This window comes from Scyliorhinus canicula, chromosome 1, assembly GCF_902713615.1.
Source record: "Scyliorhinus canicula chromosome 1, sScyCan1.1, whole genome shotgun sequence".
Taxonomy (NCBI): Eukaryota; Metazoa; Chordata; class Chondrichthyes; order Carcharhiniformes; family Scyliorhinidae; genus Scyliorhinus; species Scyliorhinus canicula.
In genome coordinates this window covers 213849972-213869860 of record NC_052146.1, presented here as the reverse complement: position 1 = coordinate 213869860, position 19889 = coordinate 213849972, and the positions used below count along the sequence as shown (strand labels likewise).

General features: G+C 41.8%; 2 protein-coding genes across 4 annotated transcripts; both read left to right on the top strand.

Moving 5' to 3' along the window:
• The first annotated feature begins 410 nt into the window (after positions 1-410).
• LOC119971571 (respirasome Complex Assembly Factor 1-like) lies at positions 411-1328 on the top strand. Its single transcript, XM_038807327.1, has one exon. It carries the CDS (start codon positions 443-445, stop codon positions 818-820), a length of 378 nt encoding a protein of 125 aa, XP_038663255.1. The 5' UTR covers positions 411-442; the 3' UTR covers positions 821-1328.
• Positions 1329-1655: 327 nt separating this feature from the next.
• LOC119971565 (ewing's tumor-associated antigen 1 homolog) lies at positions 1656-17638 on the top strand. Of its 3 annotated transcripts, none has more exons than XM_038807304.1 (6): positions 1656-1911; positions 6497-6631; positions 7242-7318; positions 8119-8219; positions 10812-13162; positions 15884-17638. In XM_038807304.1, exons 1-6 carry the CDS (start codon positions 1719-1721, stop codon positions 16000-16002), a joined length of 2976 nt encoding a protein of 991 aa, XP_038663232.1. In that variant the 5' UTR covers positions 1656-1718; the 3' UTR covers positions 16003-17638. The 3 variants fall into 3 exon arrangements, with proteins under 3 accessions (XP_038663232.1, XP_038663220.1, XP_038663242.1); XM_038807292.1 differs by having other exon boundaries at positions 6494-6631; XM_038807314.1 differs by lacking the exons at positions 1656-1911; positions 8119-8219 and having other exon boundaries at positions 6499-6631.
• The last annotated feature ends 2251 nt before the right edge of the window (positions 17639-19889 follow it).

Genomic DNA, 19889 nt, shown 5'->3' with positions numbered 1-19889 from the left:
GCAGCAGATGAATTGAGGCACAAGTCACAAGTCACAAGTAAGCTTACAATAACACTGCAATGAAGTTACTGTGAAAAGCCGCTATTTTGATGAAGGCGCGTGATGTGACAGAGGTGGAAATAGGAATTGGATTGGATTGGATGTGTTTATTGTCACGTGTACCGAGGTACAGTGAAAAGTATTTTTCTGCGAGCAGCTCAACAGATCATTAAGTACATGGGAAGACAAAGGAATAAAATTCATAATAGGGCAACACAAGGTATACAATGTAACTACATAAGCACCTGCATCAGATGAAGCGTACAGGGTATAGTGTTAATGAGGTCAGTCCAGGACGGGGCGCGCGTGCGCCACTCTGGCGCCTGCAGTTGGGGAAGAGGAGTCGGCTGGGCGGGCGGGACCGCGGCGGTGGTGGGGCGACTTGTCGAGCGAGGACGGGAGAATGAGCGGGGGCAAGTCCAGAGAACACCCGCTGGCCAACGGCGGCATGAAAGTGTCGGTGTGGAGCAAAGTGCTGAAGAGTAACGCGGCCTGGGAGGACAAAGATGAGTTTCTCGATTTGATCTACTGGTTTCGAAAAATAATTGCAATTATTTTAGGTGTTATATGGGGAGTTGTTCCACTTAAAGGATTCTTGGGAATAGCAATATTTTGTCTCATCAATGCTGGGCTTCTGTACCTCTACTTTAGCAGCTTTCAGCAAGTAGACGAGGAAGAGTATGGCGGAACATGGGAACTAACAAAAGAGGGATTCATGACATCTTTTGCATTGTTTTTGGTTGTTTGGATAATTTTTTACACTGCAATTCACTTTGATTAAAGATTGAAAATGGCTGCCTGTCCCCGTCAAGTTTTAAATTGCGAAAGGAGAGAGATGAAAACACTTTAAACCGTGTTTGCATTGTAAAAACTGGCATAGTTCAGAATCTTTTGTGCCATCAAATCACGGGACCTGTGAAGAAACCTTGGGTTATCTTGCAGCGAGCAGTATTCCCACTGAGGCTGTTTTAATGTCTGCAATAATGTATGGAACATCCCAGGAACCTTAAAAGACATGGACCTCTGTTTTGAGACTGTTTGAAGAACTACAGCAGCGTCGAGGGCTGACTCCAACCATGTCAAAAGTGCAGCTTCCCAGTGTCATGCCCTCTAATGTCGGTACTCTTGTTGTTGGTATCTGTTTTAATTTAACAAATGTAAATTACTTGTAGAATTGGAGATGAAACATTAATTTTTGACTTGTACATCTTTCAGAGTTTGTATTTCAGACTTTATAATGGAAAATGATTGCACCTTTGGGTGGCATTAAAATTACAAACCCAAAAAAAGAGGTCAGTCCATAAGAGGGTCATTTAGGTGTCTGATAACAGTGGGGAAGAAGCGGTTGAATACACTTCAGAAGTTGTAATGGGGATGAAAGATGCTATATAAATGCAACTTCTTTCAATCTTTCTCCTTCTGGGTTACTTTGGGAAATTCCTCTTCAAGCTCTCAAACTAGTTTCTGCAAACGCCTCTCCAGCTTTGATTGACACTGTAACTAGGGGCGGGGCCAACACACAGCAACAGCGCAGCCAATCAGAGCCGGCAGCTGTCGTTTATCAGCCAATCGGTAAAGGGCAGAACCCTTAAAGGGGAGGGTGTTGGTGTCGGCGGTATTTTTTGCCCAGCTGGAAGATGGCGGAGCGGTTCTGGAGCGCGGCGGCAGCCGACTGAAGGATGAAGCAGGGGGAGGATGAGAAGGAGGAGACGGCGACGGAGGCGGCCGTCGGCAGGAGGCGGCGGATTCGGCTCATCCCCAGCCCGGGGCCGCCTGGGGAGCGAGGAAGCGGCCGCGGGCCGACTCCCCCGGCCCGGACTGGCAGGCTGAGCCGAGGCTCCAGGTCTGCAGCTAGGCCCCGGGCGGCTGAAGGTGAAAAACTCGCTGGCAGTCTCCCTGCAGCAGCTTCCCAACCCTCATCTCCCTCATTACAGCTAAACACCAGGTGTAAGAGAAGCAGAAACTGTCTGGGAGCAAAACACCGGGGACACAAAGTGGGAACACAAACTTGGAGTAAAAACACTGGGAACCAAAACTGTCTGGGAGCAAACACAAACTGGAAGCAAAAACTAGGAACACAAACTGGGAGCAAAAATGGGAACATAAACTGGGAGCAAAAATGGGAACACAAATTGGGAGCAAAAATGGGAACACAAACTGGGAACCAAAAATGTCTGGGAGCAAGCCAAACCTGACAGCCACAAACTGGGAGCAAAAACTGCGAACCAAAACTGTGTGGGAGCAAAACAAACCACGAGCCAAATCTGACAGCAAAATATTGGGAACACAAACTGGAAGCAAAAACTGGGAACACAAACTGTGTGGGACCAAAAATGGGAACACAAACTGGGAACCAAAAATGTCTGGGAGCAGGCCAAACCTGACAGCCACAAACTGGGAGCAAAAACTGGGAACCAAAACTGTGTGGGAGCAAAACAAACCACGAGCCAAACCTGACAGCACAATATTGGGAACACAAACTGGAAGCAAAAACTGGGAACACAAACTTTTTGGGACCAAAAATGGGAACACAAACTGGGAACCAAAAATGTCTGGGAGCAAGCCAAACCTGACGGCCACAAACTGGGAGCAAAAAACTGGGAACCAAAACTCTGTGGGAGCAAAACAAACCACGAGCCAAACCTGACAGCAAAATTTTGGGAACACAAACTGGAAGCAAAAACTGGGAACACAAACTGTTTGGGACCAAAAATGGGAACACAAACTGGGAACCAAAACTGTCTGAGAGCAAAACAAACCACGAGCCAAAACTGGCAGCAAAAAACTGGGAACGCAAACTGGGAGCAAAAATCTAGGAACACACACTGGGAACACAAACTTTCTGGGAGCAAGAAAACTGGGAACACAAACTCTGGGAGCAAAAATCTAGGAACAAAAACTGGGAACACAAACTGCCTGGGAGCAAAAAACTGGAAACTATGGGAAAAGAGGTTGGGTGCCAAAGCTGGGAGGAAAAACAGGGAACAAAATTTGTGCAATTTAAAAAAAGCTGGGAACAAAAATCTCTTGGGACAAAAACGGGGCAGCAAAAACCCATATAAACATTTCCATGTCCATCTAACCTGTGCAAGGCGATGCTTTGTTCCATCCATAAATTGAGCTCAGTCACATCTCTGCTGTCCACACATTTGTTTGCACCAAGCCCTGTTCTCCCATCACCGTCCTAAGCTCTGGAATTCCCTCACTATCTCTCTTTCACCCTTTAATGAATGCTTTAAAATCTGTCTCTTCGGTCAAGCTTTTGGTTGCAAGGCTCAGTGTCAAAAATTGTATGATAATGCTCCTGTGAAGCACCTCGGAATGCTTTACTGTGTAAAGGTGCAATATAAATGTTGTTTACACAGTACTTGGGCCAATCTAGGTGACAGAGCAAGGGGAAGCCATGAGATTAATTGGATACCTTTTTCAAAGAGCTGCGGTGCAATGGGCTGACTGGCCTCTTGTACTGTATCATTTTATGACAAAAATATGAAAGTGCAGAGAGTTTGGGAGAGGTCCAGGCCCTTCAAGTGAGAAATTAGAAAACACTTTGTGCTAAACATGGTAGAAATGTAGAACACTTGTGCAAAAAGACATCAATTAACCACTCTTAAACCTTGAGATAGCTAGACTTTTGCCGGCCAAGTGTAATAAGGGAAAGGAGAAATGGAAGGTGAACGGAGTTAACATACAGATCGGCTATGTACTCATTAAATGGCGCAACGGGCTCGAGGTGTCCAATATACTGTCAAAAGGAAATGTTTTATTAAAAACAAAACAATGGGAGGAAGGTGGAGAGACAACTGGGTATGTAGTGGGCAGGGCATTGCAACTGTTGAGCAATGATGGAACAGGGTGGTGGAAAGCAGCAGAAATTCTATTGGGGGGGAAAGGGCTGTGTGAAGGCTTAGGACTGGAAACTGCCATCTGTGGTTGAAGGGGTCGAGCCCATGGGAGGATTTGAAGGCAATATGTTTGGGATGGCTGTGGGGATTGTGTTCTGTTGTACGGATGAGGATAAGTGCAGTGGTATATTTTGAATGAGTTGAAGCGTATGGAGGATTGAGGTGGGGAGGCTGGTTAACAGTGGCAAAAGTTGACCCTCGAGTTTGTAAAAGTACATGGTCACTGGTTACAATGTTGTAGAGATGGGAATGGAGACAAGTGGTGTTACAGAGTTGGAATGTGCAGATGTGGGGGAGATTTTCCAGGTAATTCGTTAAAAGATGTGTACCGGCTCAGGTGATATGTTAAAAGTTATGTATCAGCCTTTATGTTCAGTTGTAAAACAATCCCATTACTTGGTAAAGGAAGCTTTACACATTGTAAGCTTCTTCCTAATATCAGTAACTCAACCATGTTAACATCTAATAGGAGGGAGAAGCTCCAAATGATGAATATGCCTCAGCAGATAATCACATTAGCAGACAAAGTAAGATCATATCTTCACTTTCATTGTTCAAATGCATCCTGTGTGAAGCCTCAGACCTATATGCAGTTTATCTTGTACCTTAATTACCCTCATTAGCTGAGGAAGGGAAGATTGTGTTGGGGGTGAATCTGTAGCAGTAATTGCCATTTAAGCATACTTTGCATTCTTTAAGCCTTACCAATGTGCATAGATATCTAAATATGCAGCTGTCTGTTCTGTTTGAGTCAGTTGATTACACTTCTGTCTGGGTCAGAAATCTGTGGGTTCAAACCCCACTCCAAATTGTAAGCAGGTAATCTAGTACCAACATTTACAAAGGGAGTATTGTGAAGTTGATGCATGATTTTGGTTCGTTTTGGTCCATTTGAGATGGACAAGTGTTCTCTCCATCCTTACTAAACCAATACCAGTAAAATCAGATTAACTCATCACTTATATTCGTGGGATTTGCAGCATGCAAATTGGCTGCTGTCTTAGTCAACATTTATTAAAATGTAATTTATTGGATACGGTAAACCTTTGAGTTTTCTGAATGTGAACAAGCCTCTTTAAAATGCTGGTTCTTTATTTTCCCAGCTTCTTGAAACAGTAATGAGGGGAAAGACATTCAAATTGGGTGCCTCTATCCAATTGGAAAAAAAAGTAGGATGATGTTCCATATTAAGTGAAAATGATACCAGCGGCTTAGAGAGTTTTGCTGAATGAAGAGTCATAAGCTGGAATTCCACAGCCGTTCAGATCCTCTGTTGCCACCAGAAGTGCACTCCTGCCTGCGGATTTGCCGATGGTGTGGGGTGACTTCAATGAGAAATCCCATTGATAGCGGTGGGAGTGGAGAATCGCGCCACCAGTGAACAACGCACCACCGAGAAACACATGGCTGGGAACCTGAGAATCCAGCCTCTACAGTCAAAGCTTTTTGTCTTGCCCTCATTAGGACAGATTCACAAGAATATCAATTGTAAAGGGAACAACAATTTATATTGCATGAGGGATGAATAGTTGGCAAATGGACTCTGGTTGGTAGAGACATTGTCATGAAGATTGCACCAGGGAACAATTAACTGTTAAGCTATTGTTTAAATTCAATCCAGGCAGGTTAACCCCTGTCAATGCTTTTCTTTGGGAAATGGCTGTCCCCCAAGCTTTTGTTTAGTTGAAAACGATGCAGTATGTGGACAAGTTCCTTCCATCTGCAAAGGACAGGGCCCTGTGCGTGAATATGTACATTTCTAGCATGCATATGTGAGCCACACTGTGAGCCTGACTGATCTTAAATTAGTTGTCAGTGTAATTCTTAGCATATTCATGATTGTTTTGCACGTGTTGTTCAATTCTGGAATAATTATGTCCTGAGTTGTGTAAGCATGGGCTGATTGGGTACAGTTAGTACTTTGCCTGCTCCGAACAGCCAATGGGACTTTCTGTTTGATATGATCTGCCAGTCATTGGAAAGTACAGCTTGCCTGGCATCGCACCAGCACTGAAATTCATGTACCTATATTTTGGCTTGATGGCAGCATCCTGTTAGTTCAGAATACAGCTCTTATTGCATAGTAGCAGCTAGCTTCACCTGTTACTCAAATTGTTGCTTCCTTTACAATTGATATCCTTGTATACCTGTCCTGATAAGTGCAAGTTGAAAAGCTTCAACAGCATGTCTCCCTTTTTCAGCAATACAGCAAGTGATAAGTAAATTGGAACACTGGATTATCCCACTTAAGTAGGATTTCTCTGTCCTGAAATATTCCTTCGGAATATTTATGCTTAATGCTTACATTGTGTAACAAGTCGATCGATATGAGAGATGCAGAGAGCAATGTATTAGTAAGTGGTGGCTTATTTATTTCAGATATTAAATTTTGTTATATGTTGGTTGAAGTCCTTTCCCATGCTTCTTTGTGGTTCATATTTTCATCCTTTTATAGATGCTGTGCTATCTGAATTGGACAGCCAGCCTGTTTTAAACGCTTCTTTTTATTTGTACTCTGCACCATATTTAAACTGATTTTTATCTTCCAGAAGTATTCTCATATAAAACTCCGAAGAGAATATTGAGAAAGCAGCAGCTCGTTGCAAATCGCAATTCCCCTGTCAATGATTCCGAGCTACAGCAAGATATTTATTGGGACCAGCACTCTCCAACTGCATTTAAATTAGGTAATGGAATACATGTTATCAAATATATGAAATAGGATTGTTATCCTATGTGTACTTTATTTAGTTTTTTGATCAGTCTTGCATTCTTTGCTCTGTTTTTATATTTTTCTCACTGCCTTCAAGATGGTAAGTTCTGTAGCTCAATGTATACGTTTTAAAGGCAGAGTAGATGTTATTTGAAGCTGTTGCATATTATACTGAAGAACAGGTTCTCTGGCCAAAGAGTTATACTGATATAGGATCTTTTTTTCCTGTTGGAAGGCCGTGTTAGGTATTTATAATGTTCACGATAGAACCAGACCCCGGTTTTATTTTAAATTGATTGATGCTTCTGCTAAAATACCTCAGAACCGTTACAAGCAAAGGTGTTGAGCATTTTCTGCCAGTGTCACTCAGCATAGTATCAAAACCAATAAGTTTAAAATCAGGTGTAGAGTTGCATTATTATTTTGGGTATGTTGCATAACTGTAAAACCCATCATTAGCTTGTTTGATAAAGTTTTTATTTTAAAAGAAATTTAGCCAATCGTGGCTTTACTGAAAATAAGTAATAGGTTTTGAAGGACATGAAAGTCAAATCAAATTTAGCCTCTTGCCTTTGCCTATGCAGAGAATGGAAAAAAGTCATTCGTGGTTTGTCAACATGCAGTGGAAATATCCGACGTTGTTAAGCGCATTGCTCCTCAGGTAATATCTATTTTGTACATCTACTGTATTAGACATGAGTGTTGAACAGTTTAACGTTTGTTGACCCACACCCCAAGCCTGGGGGAACTGGCCAATTATGATGCCTCACAATTAATAACCTAGTCATTCTGCAGAGGGTTACTTTTACAAAAGATGAAAGGTCATCAAACTGAAATGTTTGTTCTCTTTTTCTCTCCTCAGAAGCTGTTTGACCTGTGTATTTTCAGCATTTTCTGATTTTATTGCAGAGCTACCCAAGTTGGTAGCTTGCTAGTGCTAGTCTGTTTGGTTCAATGCATCACCCCTGTGCTTCAGTTATCCATTAAGCCATCACAATCTTGGGGTTGGCTGTGCAGATGCAGTGTACTAAATAGGTCAAGGAATGCAATCTGCTGTGTTGCCAATGAGTGGGCTGCGGGCAAGGTCTGAGTTCATTCTGTCTGAACCATGACTACCCTATGGGCAGTTGTCTTTGATTTGAGTTGTTTGGCATCATCCTATGTTTTCACTAAAGCGTTAGGGAAAGCCTTAAAATCATGTCAACCAGTTTGTGTCAATGTTGGCTAATGATACTAGAGTGTGTGTGAAAGATGAACAAATGAGAAGCATAGTGTGTTTACCTATTTCAGTTATGGTTTCCACTTTATACCTAATCACAGTTTTTATTTAGCAACAAAGATCCCTATTAAGTAAAATTGTTCTGTTATCTGCTTTGTGTTTTCCAAATTATATTTCAACAAGGCAGAAATATTGACAGTGTCACTCTAATTAATAGCCATTTTTGTTTTTGGGATAAGTAGCGATCTTCTGAAGTGCCTCTGAACATATGGCTAGGTGAGGATGCAATCCAGTGTAGCCCTACTGTTTCCTTTCGAGAAAGGATCAAAGCAAGCAATTCGAGGTACGTGCCACAAAAAGAACATTTTATAGCAAGCAAAGAGGTTAAGACAAGGCTATAGGAGTATTTACTTGTAAGGCAAATTTTGTTGTGCTCTTTGTAGAACATTGGCATAAACATCAATTAAATATATCTATAAACCCCTAAGAATAGGTTTGTAAGAGTCACTATAAATTATGAAGAGTTGTGAAATACACCGTTAAAATAGCTCCCGCAGTTAACATGTACTTGAGCGCTGCTGATTGCCAATCTTTAGCAAGCGTCTTGATCAGATTATTTAGAAGAAGGTTGTGGACTTGGCGTTCCCACATCCAAGTATGTATAATGCTCAAAATTGATGACCGTTATTAATAAACCACGGCAGAGTCTGAAATAGCCCAGTCACAAAACTGGACAAAAAAAAACTCGTCAGATAAATCACTTTGTGAACTTTAGGATTTTATTTTGCCAGGACATTCTGATCATCATTTGATTCCTAGGGGTACTGAGCTAGTAATATGATGCCTTCAATCAAATTTAATGAGACCCAAGAATTATTTCAGTTTTGAAAACAATGTTCTAAACGTGTTTATCTGCACATTTACCACTTTGACATGTGCTTGTTCAGGAATGTTAACACATTTAACTTGGCTTTAAGCAGATCAATATTCTGAATTTAATATCGCCACTGACTCTATCCCTTGCCCTGGCAACTGCCTGAGGCTGAGCCAGGCTGTTTGCAACCTTGGTGTCTTAGCGATTCACCCAGATATCCACATCATCGCTAAGACTACCAATTCCCAGCTTGGTAACATTGTTCAGTTTAACACCTACCTCAGCTCATCTGGAAACCTCAGCTTACCTTTGTTACCTCCAAACGGGACTATTCAAAAACACTGCTGACTGAGCTGTCGTGTTCAGCCCTCCATGAACTGGAACGTAACGTAGAAATAGGAGCAGCAGTAGTACCATTCAGTACAATCATGGCGATCTGATTGTAGTTTTATCTCCACTTTCCTAACTGCCCCCCCTCCCCTTCCCCATAATCCTTGTTGAATTAAAAGATCTGTCCAACTCAGTCTTGAATATATTCAACTGCCCAGCCTTCTGCTCCCTGGAGGAGAATTCCAAAGATTAACAACCTTCTGGAGAAGAAATTCTCCTTCATCTCCGTATAACATGGGAGACCCCTTATTCAGAAGGAGAGTGGTTGTTTCCAACCCCTCTTTGCCCCCCCCCACCGCTGCATTCTGATTTCCCATGAGGGAAACATTCTTTCACCATCTACCCTCAGTATCTTATCTTCCAAAATTCTGCTGCCCATGTCCTGACTCTCACCCACCACCCCTGAGACTGCTAAGCCAAACCGGATCCTGGTTAAGCAATGCTTTACTTTTAATATTCACATCTCTTGTGAATATTAAAAACAAGGCATTGCTTAACAAGAAAGGTAGTCGAATGCGTTGTGAAAGTTAAATCTACTTCACGCCAGAAAACATTTAAGTAATAATACAGCGTCGCTTCAGATACCAGCGGCAGCTAAATACCCAACTATACATGAGCACCTCATGGCTAAACTGAAAACCCGCGCAAGTCCTCACTCCTGATGATGTCGCACACGCATGCTCACTTTTGTTAAAGCCATCCATACACAATCAAATAGGAAGATGTTTATTGAAACACTATTAAAATACTCTGTAACATTTTGTTTTCGAATCCCTCCATGACCTTACCACTCCCTATCTCTGTGATCTCCTCTAGTGCTACAACTCTGTCGTATGAGGAACGGTTGAGGACTCTGGGTCTGTACTCATTGGAGTTTAGAAGGATAAGCGGGGATCTTATTGAAACTTACAGGATACTGCGAGGCCTGGATAGAGTGGACGTGGAAAGGATTTTTACACTTGTAGGAAAAACTAAAAGCAGAGGACACCATCTTAGACTAAAGGGACGATCCTTTAAAACAGAGATGAGGAATTTCTTCAGCTAGAGGGTGGTGAATCTGTGGAACTGTTGCCGCAGAATGTTGTGGAGGCCAAATCACTGAGTGTCTCTAAGACAGAAATAGATAGGTTCTTGATTAATAAGGGGATCAGGGGTTATGGGGAAAAGGCAGGAGAATGGGAATGAGAAAAATATCAGCCATGATTGAAGGCAGAACAGACTCAATCGGCTGAGTGGCCTAATTCTGCTCCTATGTCTTATGGTCTCTGCAAGGTATCTTTGCTCCTCTAATTTTAACCTCTTGAGCATCCTGAATTTTATTTGCTCAACTCTTGTTGGCCATGCCTTTATTTCTCTTGGCCCTAAGCTCCAACTTTCCCTAAACCTCTTCCTTCTTTCCTGCTGTAAGACTTTTTAAAGCCAACCTGTTGTGACCAAGCTTTTGGTCATCTGCACAGGCAACAGACATAAAAATGGCAATATTACAACAATACTTGAAAGCATATTAACAAATCTATAGATTTTTGCTAATTATCGATGAAGCTCTGCAGTTGTGGAGTAAAATATCCTTAAAATAGGAACCAACATGACTACAAGGGAATTGATATTTTAATTAAAGTTAACTTTGTTTTAAAAGCATATGAGAATTTGTCAAATTTTTATTCATTTTAGATTTCAAAGGAGTTCAGAGGAAGAACTGATGAAGTTAGCTAAAGAATTTGACCGAAACATGGTGGAACAAGATATCGGCTCCGCTCAGGAAGCCAGTGAAGTTAACTGGACTTCAGATTGTGCAGATTTGGAACAGATGCCACGGACAGAGCAACCAAATGATTACTTTTCAGCATTGGGACAGGTACCTGTGACTGGAGCCACTGGGCCAGGTAAAGATGGTGTAGGCAGCACCCTTCCTATAGTCGAGCTGCACTGTCAGAATAGCAGTCAGAAGTCACTGGATCTCGAAACTGAAGCCGCCGTTAATGCTTTGTTTGATGGACCCACCCAACATACTGGTCGACCTCTGAGTCAGGGTCTCTCGAGCGATGGCTCATCAAGCCCAACATTAGACGGATTTCATACTCCCAAAGTGGTTCCAACCTCTGCACAAGATGACATTGACCATAGCAAAGGCACTAATATAACAAGGATAGAAGATATAACGGTTTCCTCTCCAACTTGTAAACAGGCTAGTGAACATCAAGCCTCAAAGCCAGTTGAATTAGATGCAGGGAGAGTTACTCTTTACAACAACGCAGCAAACTCCAAGCATGGCAAGGGCTTTGCTTGTGAGGCCATCACTACAGGTCGTGAAATAAACCAGCAAAGCAATACTAATGGTCAGTCCACAGTTCATTCCATAGGTGAGACAGCAACACTTTGTACATCTGAAACAGTTCCAGAGGACGATGGGTTTGATGACTGGGAGAATGATGATTGGATGACAGAGGACTCTTTTGTAATGCAAGTTACACAAAACCCAGAACTTATTGCCATTCCTGAGGAATGCACTAATTTCACAAAACAATCAAATCATACCTTGGATGCTGCTAAGCGGAATGTAACAAAGGAATTTAATGATTCAACCAATCCAAAGACTGCTTCTGGCATGGTACCCTCTCTCTCATTGATGCAGCAGATGCAATGTTCTGTTCACAAAGCTAAGGACACGGAAATGGTAGCCAAAACCTTACAATTTGAAAAACGATCTGAGAGACCAAAGCCAAGGGCCACCTTTGTGCTGCAAAGCAAGTCTAGTAGTAAGGTGGCTGAACAGGAATCTCTCGACAAATTTCAACAGAGCAATGTGTTCAAACCTGTGGTTGACACATTAATACAAAAAGAACCGAAGAATCCTGAAGTTTCAAAACCTCAATGCAGTTCCCATCAGTTTAATGGACCTCTAATGGAATCAACTTCCTTGACTCATACAAAACCTTTTAATCGGCAGACATTGCATAGTGACAGTGCACAGAAAAATACAAAGGATTGCCTTGTTTCCACCAGCTGTTCAGTGCCTGCCAAATTGAACTCCGCTGATCGGCTGGAATCTGGAAAAGCTTCTAGTGCTGGTTCACAGAGAAGGGTTGATGCGTTTGTTCAAAGTGCTCCACCTGAGGTGGCGGCTGATGACTGGAATGATGAAAAGTTCTCCTCTGAAATTCAAAATATGTTTACTGAATTGGACAATCTGTGGGAAATTGGCGATGACGATGATGATTTGAACAGGATGTGCGAGGATGTAGAAAAGCTGATTCAGAGCCAGAATTCTGAGGTGACTACAACCAGTGAGACTACAGGACTAAAAATAGCAAATGGTAACCAAAGTTTAACAAACAATGCAACTCTGACTTCAGGCATGCAAAAGAATCAGCTTACTGAAGGCTTGGATGGGCAGCAAAAGCACTTAAATTACAACCAATCTTCGCTTGTGTCAGAAAGCAAAATCTTTTCCAAAGGACTGTTAGCAGCAAAACAAAATGCGGCAGCATTGACGAGGCATCTGCCAAGGCCCACAGGTTTTACATGCATGGTGTGTTCTACAACTACACTCCCTACACAAAGCCATCATTTTAATTCTCAAAGCAATTTCCAAGGTAAATCTTCAAACACTACACACGCATGCAAAGTGAGTTTGAACAGATCCAATTCTGTGCCTGGCTCCAGAAATGGTGTTGGCATTTCAACTTTGCTCCAGGCTTCAATTACTGCAAACTGTAACCCTAGCCAGAAACTTTGTACAGCCACTGTAAGCCCAGCTCATGCAGTCCGCAATTCACAGCATACTGCTGGCATTCCCAGGACTCCACGGTTCACCTTCACTAAGATTACAGATTCTTCTCTGATGAGTGTTCGGCAGAACACCAGTACTCATGTAATACAAAGTGCGAAGACTTTTGGCAACAGACATCATGTAAAAAGCCCTATGGAAAAAAATGGTCAGTCAGATAAAGTGTCCGCAGCTACACAATACCCAGCAGCACCCCTGAAGAGACATTTTTCTGATTCTACTTTACAAACAAAAGGTAGGCAGTTGTTTTCATAATTTCATGTGGAATTCCAGCAAAATGTGATTAATGCCCTGTTGGAAATTCTTGTGATGAATAATGTCTTGTTTACAAGTAGCACAACTGGACACTGTTAAAGCAAGAATCATTTTCTGACTTTCTGCTGCCAATAGGGAGCCTTACCAAGGGGGGTTACATTCAGAGACTTGGGTGCACACACATTTCTGTCGTCTACTCCCAGCTGATGAGACTTTCTGTCCACGCACATGAGGAAAGTTAATCCCCTGTTACTTAATGAGTTACTTTTGATCCTGCGGTTAGCATTTAAAAATTCCCTCATTAATTAGTTCCCAGTATTAGAGTTAATGCCTTGATCATTTGAGGTGCACAGGTGTGATCTTGATATTGTGACTGCGGCAAAAGGAATTCGCTCTCCTCCACCTACAACCAAGGTGGTGCTTTCCATGTACCCATTGTTGTTAATGTCAACAGGACAAGTAATGAATAAAGCAGGCTTGATCTTAAAAAGGGAATATAACTGGCTTGGTTTGTTTTGAAAGATGTTGGGGCAAAAAAACAGTGTCACAGAGATCTAGAGGATGTGAAGAGGATTCCAAGGCTGGAGGAGATTTCTGAACATAGATTTGGGAGAGGGCATGATGTGATTTGAAGGCAAGATTTTAAATTAAATGTGATAGACTGAAGGGATAGGGAGCTAATGCAAATCATAGGGTTGCTGGTGTGGGGTATGTCACTGGGTTAAAATCCTGGAACTTCCTGCACCACATGAACTGCAACATTTAAAGGAGGCAGCTCACCAACACCTACTTGAGGACAATTGAAGTTGAACAATAAATGCTGTCTCAGCCAGCGATACCTATATCCCATGAATGAACAAATAAAATAACGCTTTTGTGATGTGCAATGCAGGTTGCTTTTGGAGTTTGTGGAGATGGTAGACTAGCTGAGGGTATAGGACTGATCAACAGAGTTGACAAGAGGCAAAATTGGCTTGGTGACCAAAGCCAAAGGGTGGTTGTGGAGTGTTTTTCAAACTGGAGGCCTGTGACCAGCGGTGTGCCTCGGGGATCGGTGCTGAGTCCACTGTTATTTGTTATATATATTAATGATTTGGATGAGAATGTATGAAGCATGATTAGTAAGTTTGCAGATGACACCAAGATTGATGGCATAGCTGGATAGTGAAGAAGGTTATATAAGATTGCAACAGGATCTTGACCAGTTGGGCTGTGGGCCGATTAATGGCAGATGGAGTTTAATTTGGATAAATGTGAGGTGATGCATTTTGATAGATCAAATCAGGGCAGGACCTACTCAGTTAATGGTAGGGTGCTGGGGAGAGTTACAGAACAAAGTGATCATGCGGTACAGGTTCACAGCTTCTTGAAGGTGGAGTCGCAGGTGGATAGGGTGGTGAAGAAGGCATTCAGCATGCAAGGTTTTGTTGATCAGAATATTGAATACAGGAGTTGGAACGTCTTGTTGAAGTTGTACAAGACATTAGGAAGACCACACATGGAATACTATGCTCAGTTCTGGCCACCCTATTATAGGAAGGATATTGTTAAACGTGAAAGAGTGCAGAAGAGATTTACGAGGATGCTACCAGGACTTGATAATTTGAGCTATAAGGAGAGGCTGGATAGACTGGGACTTTTATCCCTGGAGCGTAGGAATGATTGTATAGAGATCTATAAAATAATGAGGGGCATAGATAAGTTAGATAGTCAACACCTTTTACCAAAGGTAGAGGAGTCTAGAACTAGAGAGCATAGGTTTAAGGTGAGAGGGGAGAGATGCAAAAGAGACCAGAGGGGAAATCTCTTCACACAGAGGGTGGTGAGCATCTGGAACGAGCTGCCAGAGGCAATGTTAGAGGCGGGTACAATATTTTCCTTCAAAAAACAGTCAGACAGTTACATGGGCAGGGTAGGTACAGAGGGATATGGGCCAAATGCGGGCAAGTGGGACTAGCTTAGTGATAGCAACTGGGCGGCATGGACAAGCTGGGCCGAAGGGCCTGCTTCCATGCTTTAAACATCTTTGACTCTATGACTTGGTTGAGACCTATAAAATCCAGATGGGTATTGACTGGGTGGATGTAGAAAAGATGTTTCCTCTTGTGGGAGAATCTAGAGCTAGGAGCCACTGTTTAAAAAATTAAGGGGTCGCTCATTTAAGTCAAAGATGAGGATTTATTTTCCTCTGAGCATTGTGAGACTTTGGTACTCTCATCTCAAAAGGTAGTGGAAGCAGAGCCTTTGAATAATTTTAAGGCTGAGCCAAATAGATTCTTGATGAGCAAGGGGTGAAAGGCTATCGGGGTAGGCAGGAATGTGGAATTGAGATTCAAATTTGATCAGCCTCGATCTTATTGAATAGTGGAGCAGGCTCGAGCGGCTGCATGGCCTCCTCCTAATTCATATGTTCGTAAAAGCAAGAATTAGTAATTCAAGGTAGAGGAAGGTAGTAATAAACAAGTGGAAATAATTCTCAGCAAATTCTACACAGTGAATATCCATTTTGATAATTGATTATTTTCAAATGATCCTTCTGGTAAAATAATCATGGCTAGGGATCTGTGTCAGTTGACCATTTTTCAAAGTTCTGTTTAGCTAAAATTGGAACTTCATAAAATGTTTTATGAAATTCACATTCTACATCTAAGCTATTATTGATCTCAAAGGATATTGCTTTCTATGTTTTCCATTTGTGTAGTTGTGGAGAAGCCAGTCGCAAAATGTTCAATGCAAGAGATTGAACAGAAGAAGTTGGCAGCGTTAGCTCGGAGGAAGATGAAAATGCATGTCGGCTATGCTCATCCATCATCTATGTGACTTCACAAATCCAAAGGATGACTGATTATTATGGGAATGTTATGAAGAAAGTAGCACTTGACTGCAAAAGTGCACATTTTCTTTCCAGATAATCTGGCTCAGCGTCTTAATTTCTGTCTGCAATGTAGCTGGGCAAATCAGTAGAGACTTGAGTTAACTGGTAAAAATAATTGTGTATATACATCATAAATAAGTTATTAAAATTACATTGCAGTATTTATCACACTGGTGTGTTTCCAATATCATGACATAAAAGTCTTTGCTTTCCACCCCCTTTTTTTCCCACCCTTGCCTCCACTTAAAGACACTGACTCCTTGCTGTGTGCCTTCAGATTATTAGACTGTGGAAAGCATCACATCTGAGCCCAGTCTTTTTTGAGACCAACACGTGCAATATCAGTAGCAGAGGCTGTGGGGTCACGAGTGAGCAGGGGAAGGAACCCTGGAATGTTTTCACCCTTCCAAGTGAAGATTTGAGGGGTTTATTAAGGTTTCCCTCCTGCAGCCTACTTGAGATAAGCTACTTTCGCCAAGACTGAGGATCAAAGCTGGGATTTTCCTGACATTGTGGTCAAAGAGTCATACCCGGAAGGCTTTCCAGAAACATTGCCATCATTTTGATTGAAGTGCGAATGAAAACCTGAGCTGAGTTCCAGTAGAGTGATAACTAATCGCTGCCATCCTCTGCCAATCATTCCGATTTACCTTCAGAAATATGAGCTGCCAGAAACATTATGAAAATAATTTTCCAGATGAATTTCTGTTTTTGCAAATAAAATTGCCTTCATGACTGACCATTGTTACAGTGCAAGGGATTCTTCTTGTAAAAGTTGGCCAATGCCTGTGTATTGGTTTTAATTTCTTATTCCTGTTAAGCGTGCCATACAATTTTTTTCTTACTGTTTTAAATTGTCCTGGGTTCAAGTTCCTGTAACAGTACTCTGCGTGAAGTATTCACTTAAAAATTTAATTGAACTCTATTTGAATGTCGCCATTAACCCATAACTACTGCTCCAAGAAAGGTCCGTGGAGGGAACTTGGAATAAGTATACTTGGAAGTTTAATCTCAATTTTCAACTGAACTTAAGTGAAGTGCAGATTTGGACAACTGTTTAATTTGGATTCAGGGTGCCACATGAATGAAGCTCGTGATGTTTTAATTCTGTCTTTGTTACACGACTGTGCTTCGAGTCTGTAACTGGACCTAATCAAAGTTTTACTGTACAAACATTTTCTATTATTTTTTGTAACCTACCTCAGATCATGAGTATTTATCGAAAATATTCTTGATCCTGGTCAATTGCTTTCCGATGCAGTTGTTAATTACTGTTTTCTGATGACGTACTAATTAAACTTTTAGCTATTAAATATCACACCTTTTTTAGTGAAATTTAGTAAAAATCTAACTTTATTTTGTTTGCACTATACTGTTCATGTTGGAAAACAATATCTTAAAGTGTTGCAATAGAACTGTGGTCTGAATCTATCATTATTTTTAATATGTTTCTATTGGTCTATGTACATAATACTTTGGCAACTGTACATATGTAAGTGTTTATGTATACCTGGTGCTTTTTAACCAGTGTCTAGACTTCTAATTAAAAAAAAGAATCATTTGGTATTATAAAATGACAAATTATTGTACCTTGAATTTTTCTCATGCAGTCCTATTTACTATTCCTAAGGGAATAATCTAGTTAAATTTCAATATTTGGTTGAGTGCATGATAAAATTGTAGCAAAATAGCACATTGCAAAGTAGCAGTGAGGTTATTCTCAGAATGCATATGTTTCATCCACTATTGCTTGCCAGAGTCCGACAGCATTTTATGAAAATGAAGATGTAAGTCGAGCTGGTTTTAAATTGACTCCATTCTAAATCCAAATTGTTATATGGCAATTCAGATATCCGGAAGCTGCTAGTGAGTGTCTAATCTCATCCACATCGCTTATCGAACGTTCCCTTTAAAATTTAGTTATCCACCATCCATTCATCAGTGGCAGGTTACTATAAATTTCTTTGCACAGCCATGAACATGCATTATATATCAAATAGAAACATGCTGTAGTCACACTCATGCTCTGTTTAGCAGGGACATTGATGCCATCTCCTGCTCCTGTGAACCTATCCCTCCCCTATAACTACTGCATATATAGGGCATTGGTGAGGCCACACCTAGAGTATTATCGGCAGATTTGGTGTCCTTATCTGAGGATGGATGTTCTTGCCATGGAGAGAGTGCAGCAAAGATTTACAGGCTGATTTCTGGGATTGCAGGACTGTCCTATGAGGATACACCAAATCGGTTAGGATTATATTCATTAGAGTTTAGAAGAGTGAGAGGGGATCTCATAGAAACTTACAGAATTCTAACAGGATTATACAGGGTAGATATAGAAAGAATGTTCCTTATGGTGGGGAGTCCAGAACGAGGGGTCATAGTTTGAGGACAATGGGGAAAAAAGACGGGTGAGAGATTTCTTCACCCAGACAGTGGTGAATCTGGAATTCGCTACCTCAGAAAAGTTGAGGCCAAAACGTGTAATTTCAAGAAGGAATTAGAAAAAGGTCTTGAGGCTAAAGGAATCAAGGGATATGAGGGAGGGGAGGGGGGGGGGGGGGGGGGGGGGGGGGCGGGGCGGCAGTGGAAGGTGGGATCAGGGTATTGAACTTGATGATCAACCATGATAATGAATGGCGGAGCAAGCTTGAATGGCTTCCTCCTATTTTTTATGTTTCTATCACCTAAATTCCTTTTATGACCCCAATGCTAGCTGTAAAACGCTTCATGTTCTTCAGGTACTTCCTTCACCCTTTCAAACTGCACTCCACATCTGCTTTTGAAAAAAGAAAATCCCACCCTTGAACTTTCTTGTCATTACAAAGTATCACCCCACTTCAATCCTTTTTTTTTTTTTTATAAATTTAGATTACCCAATTATTTTTTCCAATTAAGGGGCAATTTAGCGTGGCCAATCCACCTACTCTGCACATTTTTGGGTTGTGGGGGCGAAACCCACGCAGACACGGGGAGAATGTGCAAACTCCACACGGACAGTGACCCAGAGCCGGGATTCGAACCTGGGACCTCAGCGCCGTGAGGCGGTTGTGCTAACCACTAGGCCACCGTGCTGCCCTCTCCCCCCCCCCCCCACTTCAATCCTTACATTCCCCTCAGGTCCTTGAACAAATTATAATCTCTAAAACCTCCAGCCTTCTTTCATGTAACTTGCTGCCTACGAGGATGGTGGAAGCAGCGATGGTCGTGGAAGCAGCGATGGTCAATGATTTGAAAAAGAAACTGGAGGGGTACTTGACAGAAATAAACGCGGTTACAGAAATGTGGGGACGGTGGCAGCGGGAGGGGGCGCAAGAAAATGAGACTAACTGGATTGCACTACAAAGAACTGGCATAGACCTGATGGGCCAAATGTGCTGCTCCTGCACCTCTGCCATTAAGATTATATAAACATGAAACACAAAGGAATAATCTGGCCCACTGCAAGAACCAGTTTCCAATTTTCGTTACCAATTCCATTGTCAGGCTTGATCCCATTTCACAATTCGGTACCCAATTTGACCAGCTTCTTACACAAGCGTAACATCACCTGTTTCTATCTAAAAGGCAAATTACTGCGAATGCTAAAGTCTGAAACAGAAGCAGAAAATATTGGACAATCGCAGGAGCATCTGTGGAGCGAGAACAGAACTATTGTTTCGAGTTTGGATGACTGTCAAAACTTTGACAAAGAGTCATCCAGACTCGAAATGTTTCCGTACTCTCTTCACAGATGCTGTCAGACCTGCTGCGATTGTCCAATATTTTCTGTATCTGTTTCTACCCCTCAGCTTAACTGATGATGAAACCCTCATCCGTGCCTTTGTTC

Bases quoted from the DNA above. Each gene is read 5' to 3' on its own strand.
- LOC119971571 (XM_038807327.1), top strand. From the start codon at position 443: ATGAGCGGGGGCAAGTCCAGAGAACACCCGCTGGCCAACGGCGGCATG.
- LOC119971565 (XM_038807292.1), top strand. From the start codon at position 1,719: ATGAAGCAGGGGGAGGATGAGAAGGAGGAGACGGCGACGGAGGCGGCC. The intron at 1,912-6,493 runs GTGAAAAACTCG...TTTATCTTCCAG, and splicing joins TAGGCCCCGGGCGGCTGAAG to AAGTATTCTCATATAAAACT. The intron at 6,632-7,241 runs GTAATGGAATAC...TTGCCTATGCAG, and splicing joins TCCAACTGCATTTAAATTAG to AGAATGGAAAAAAGTCATTC.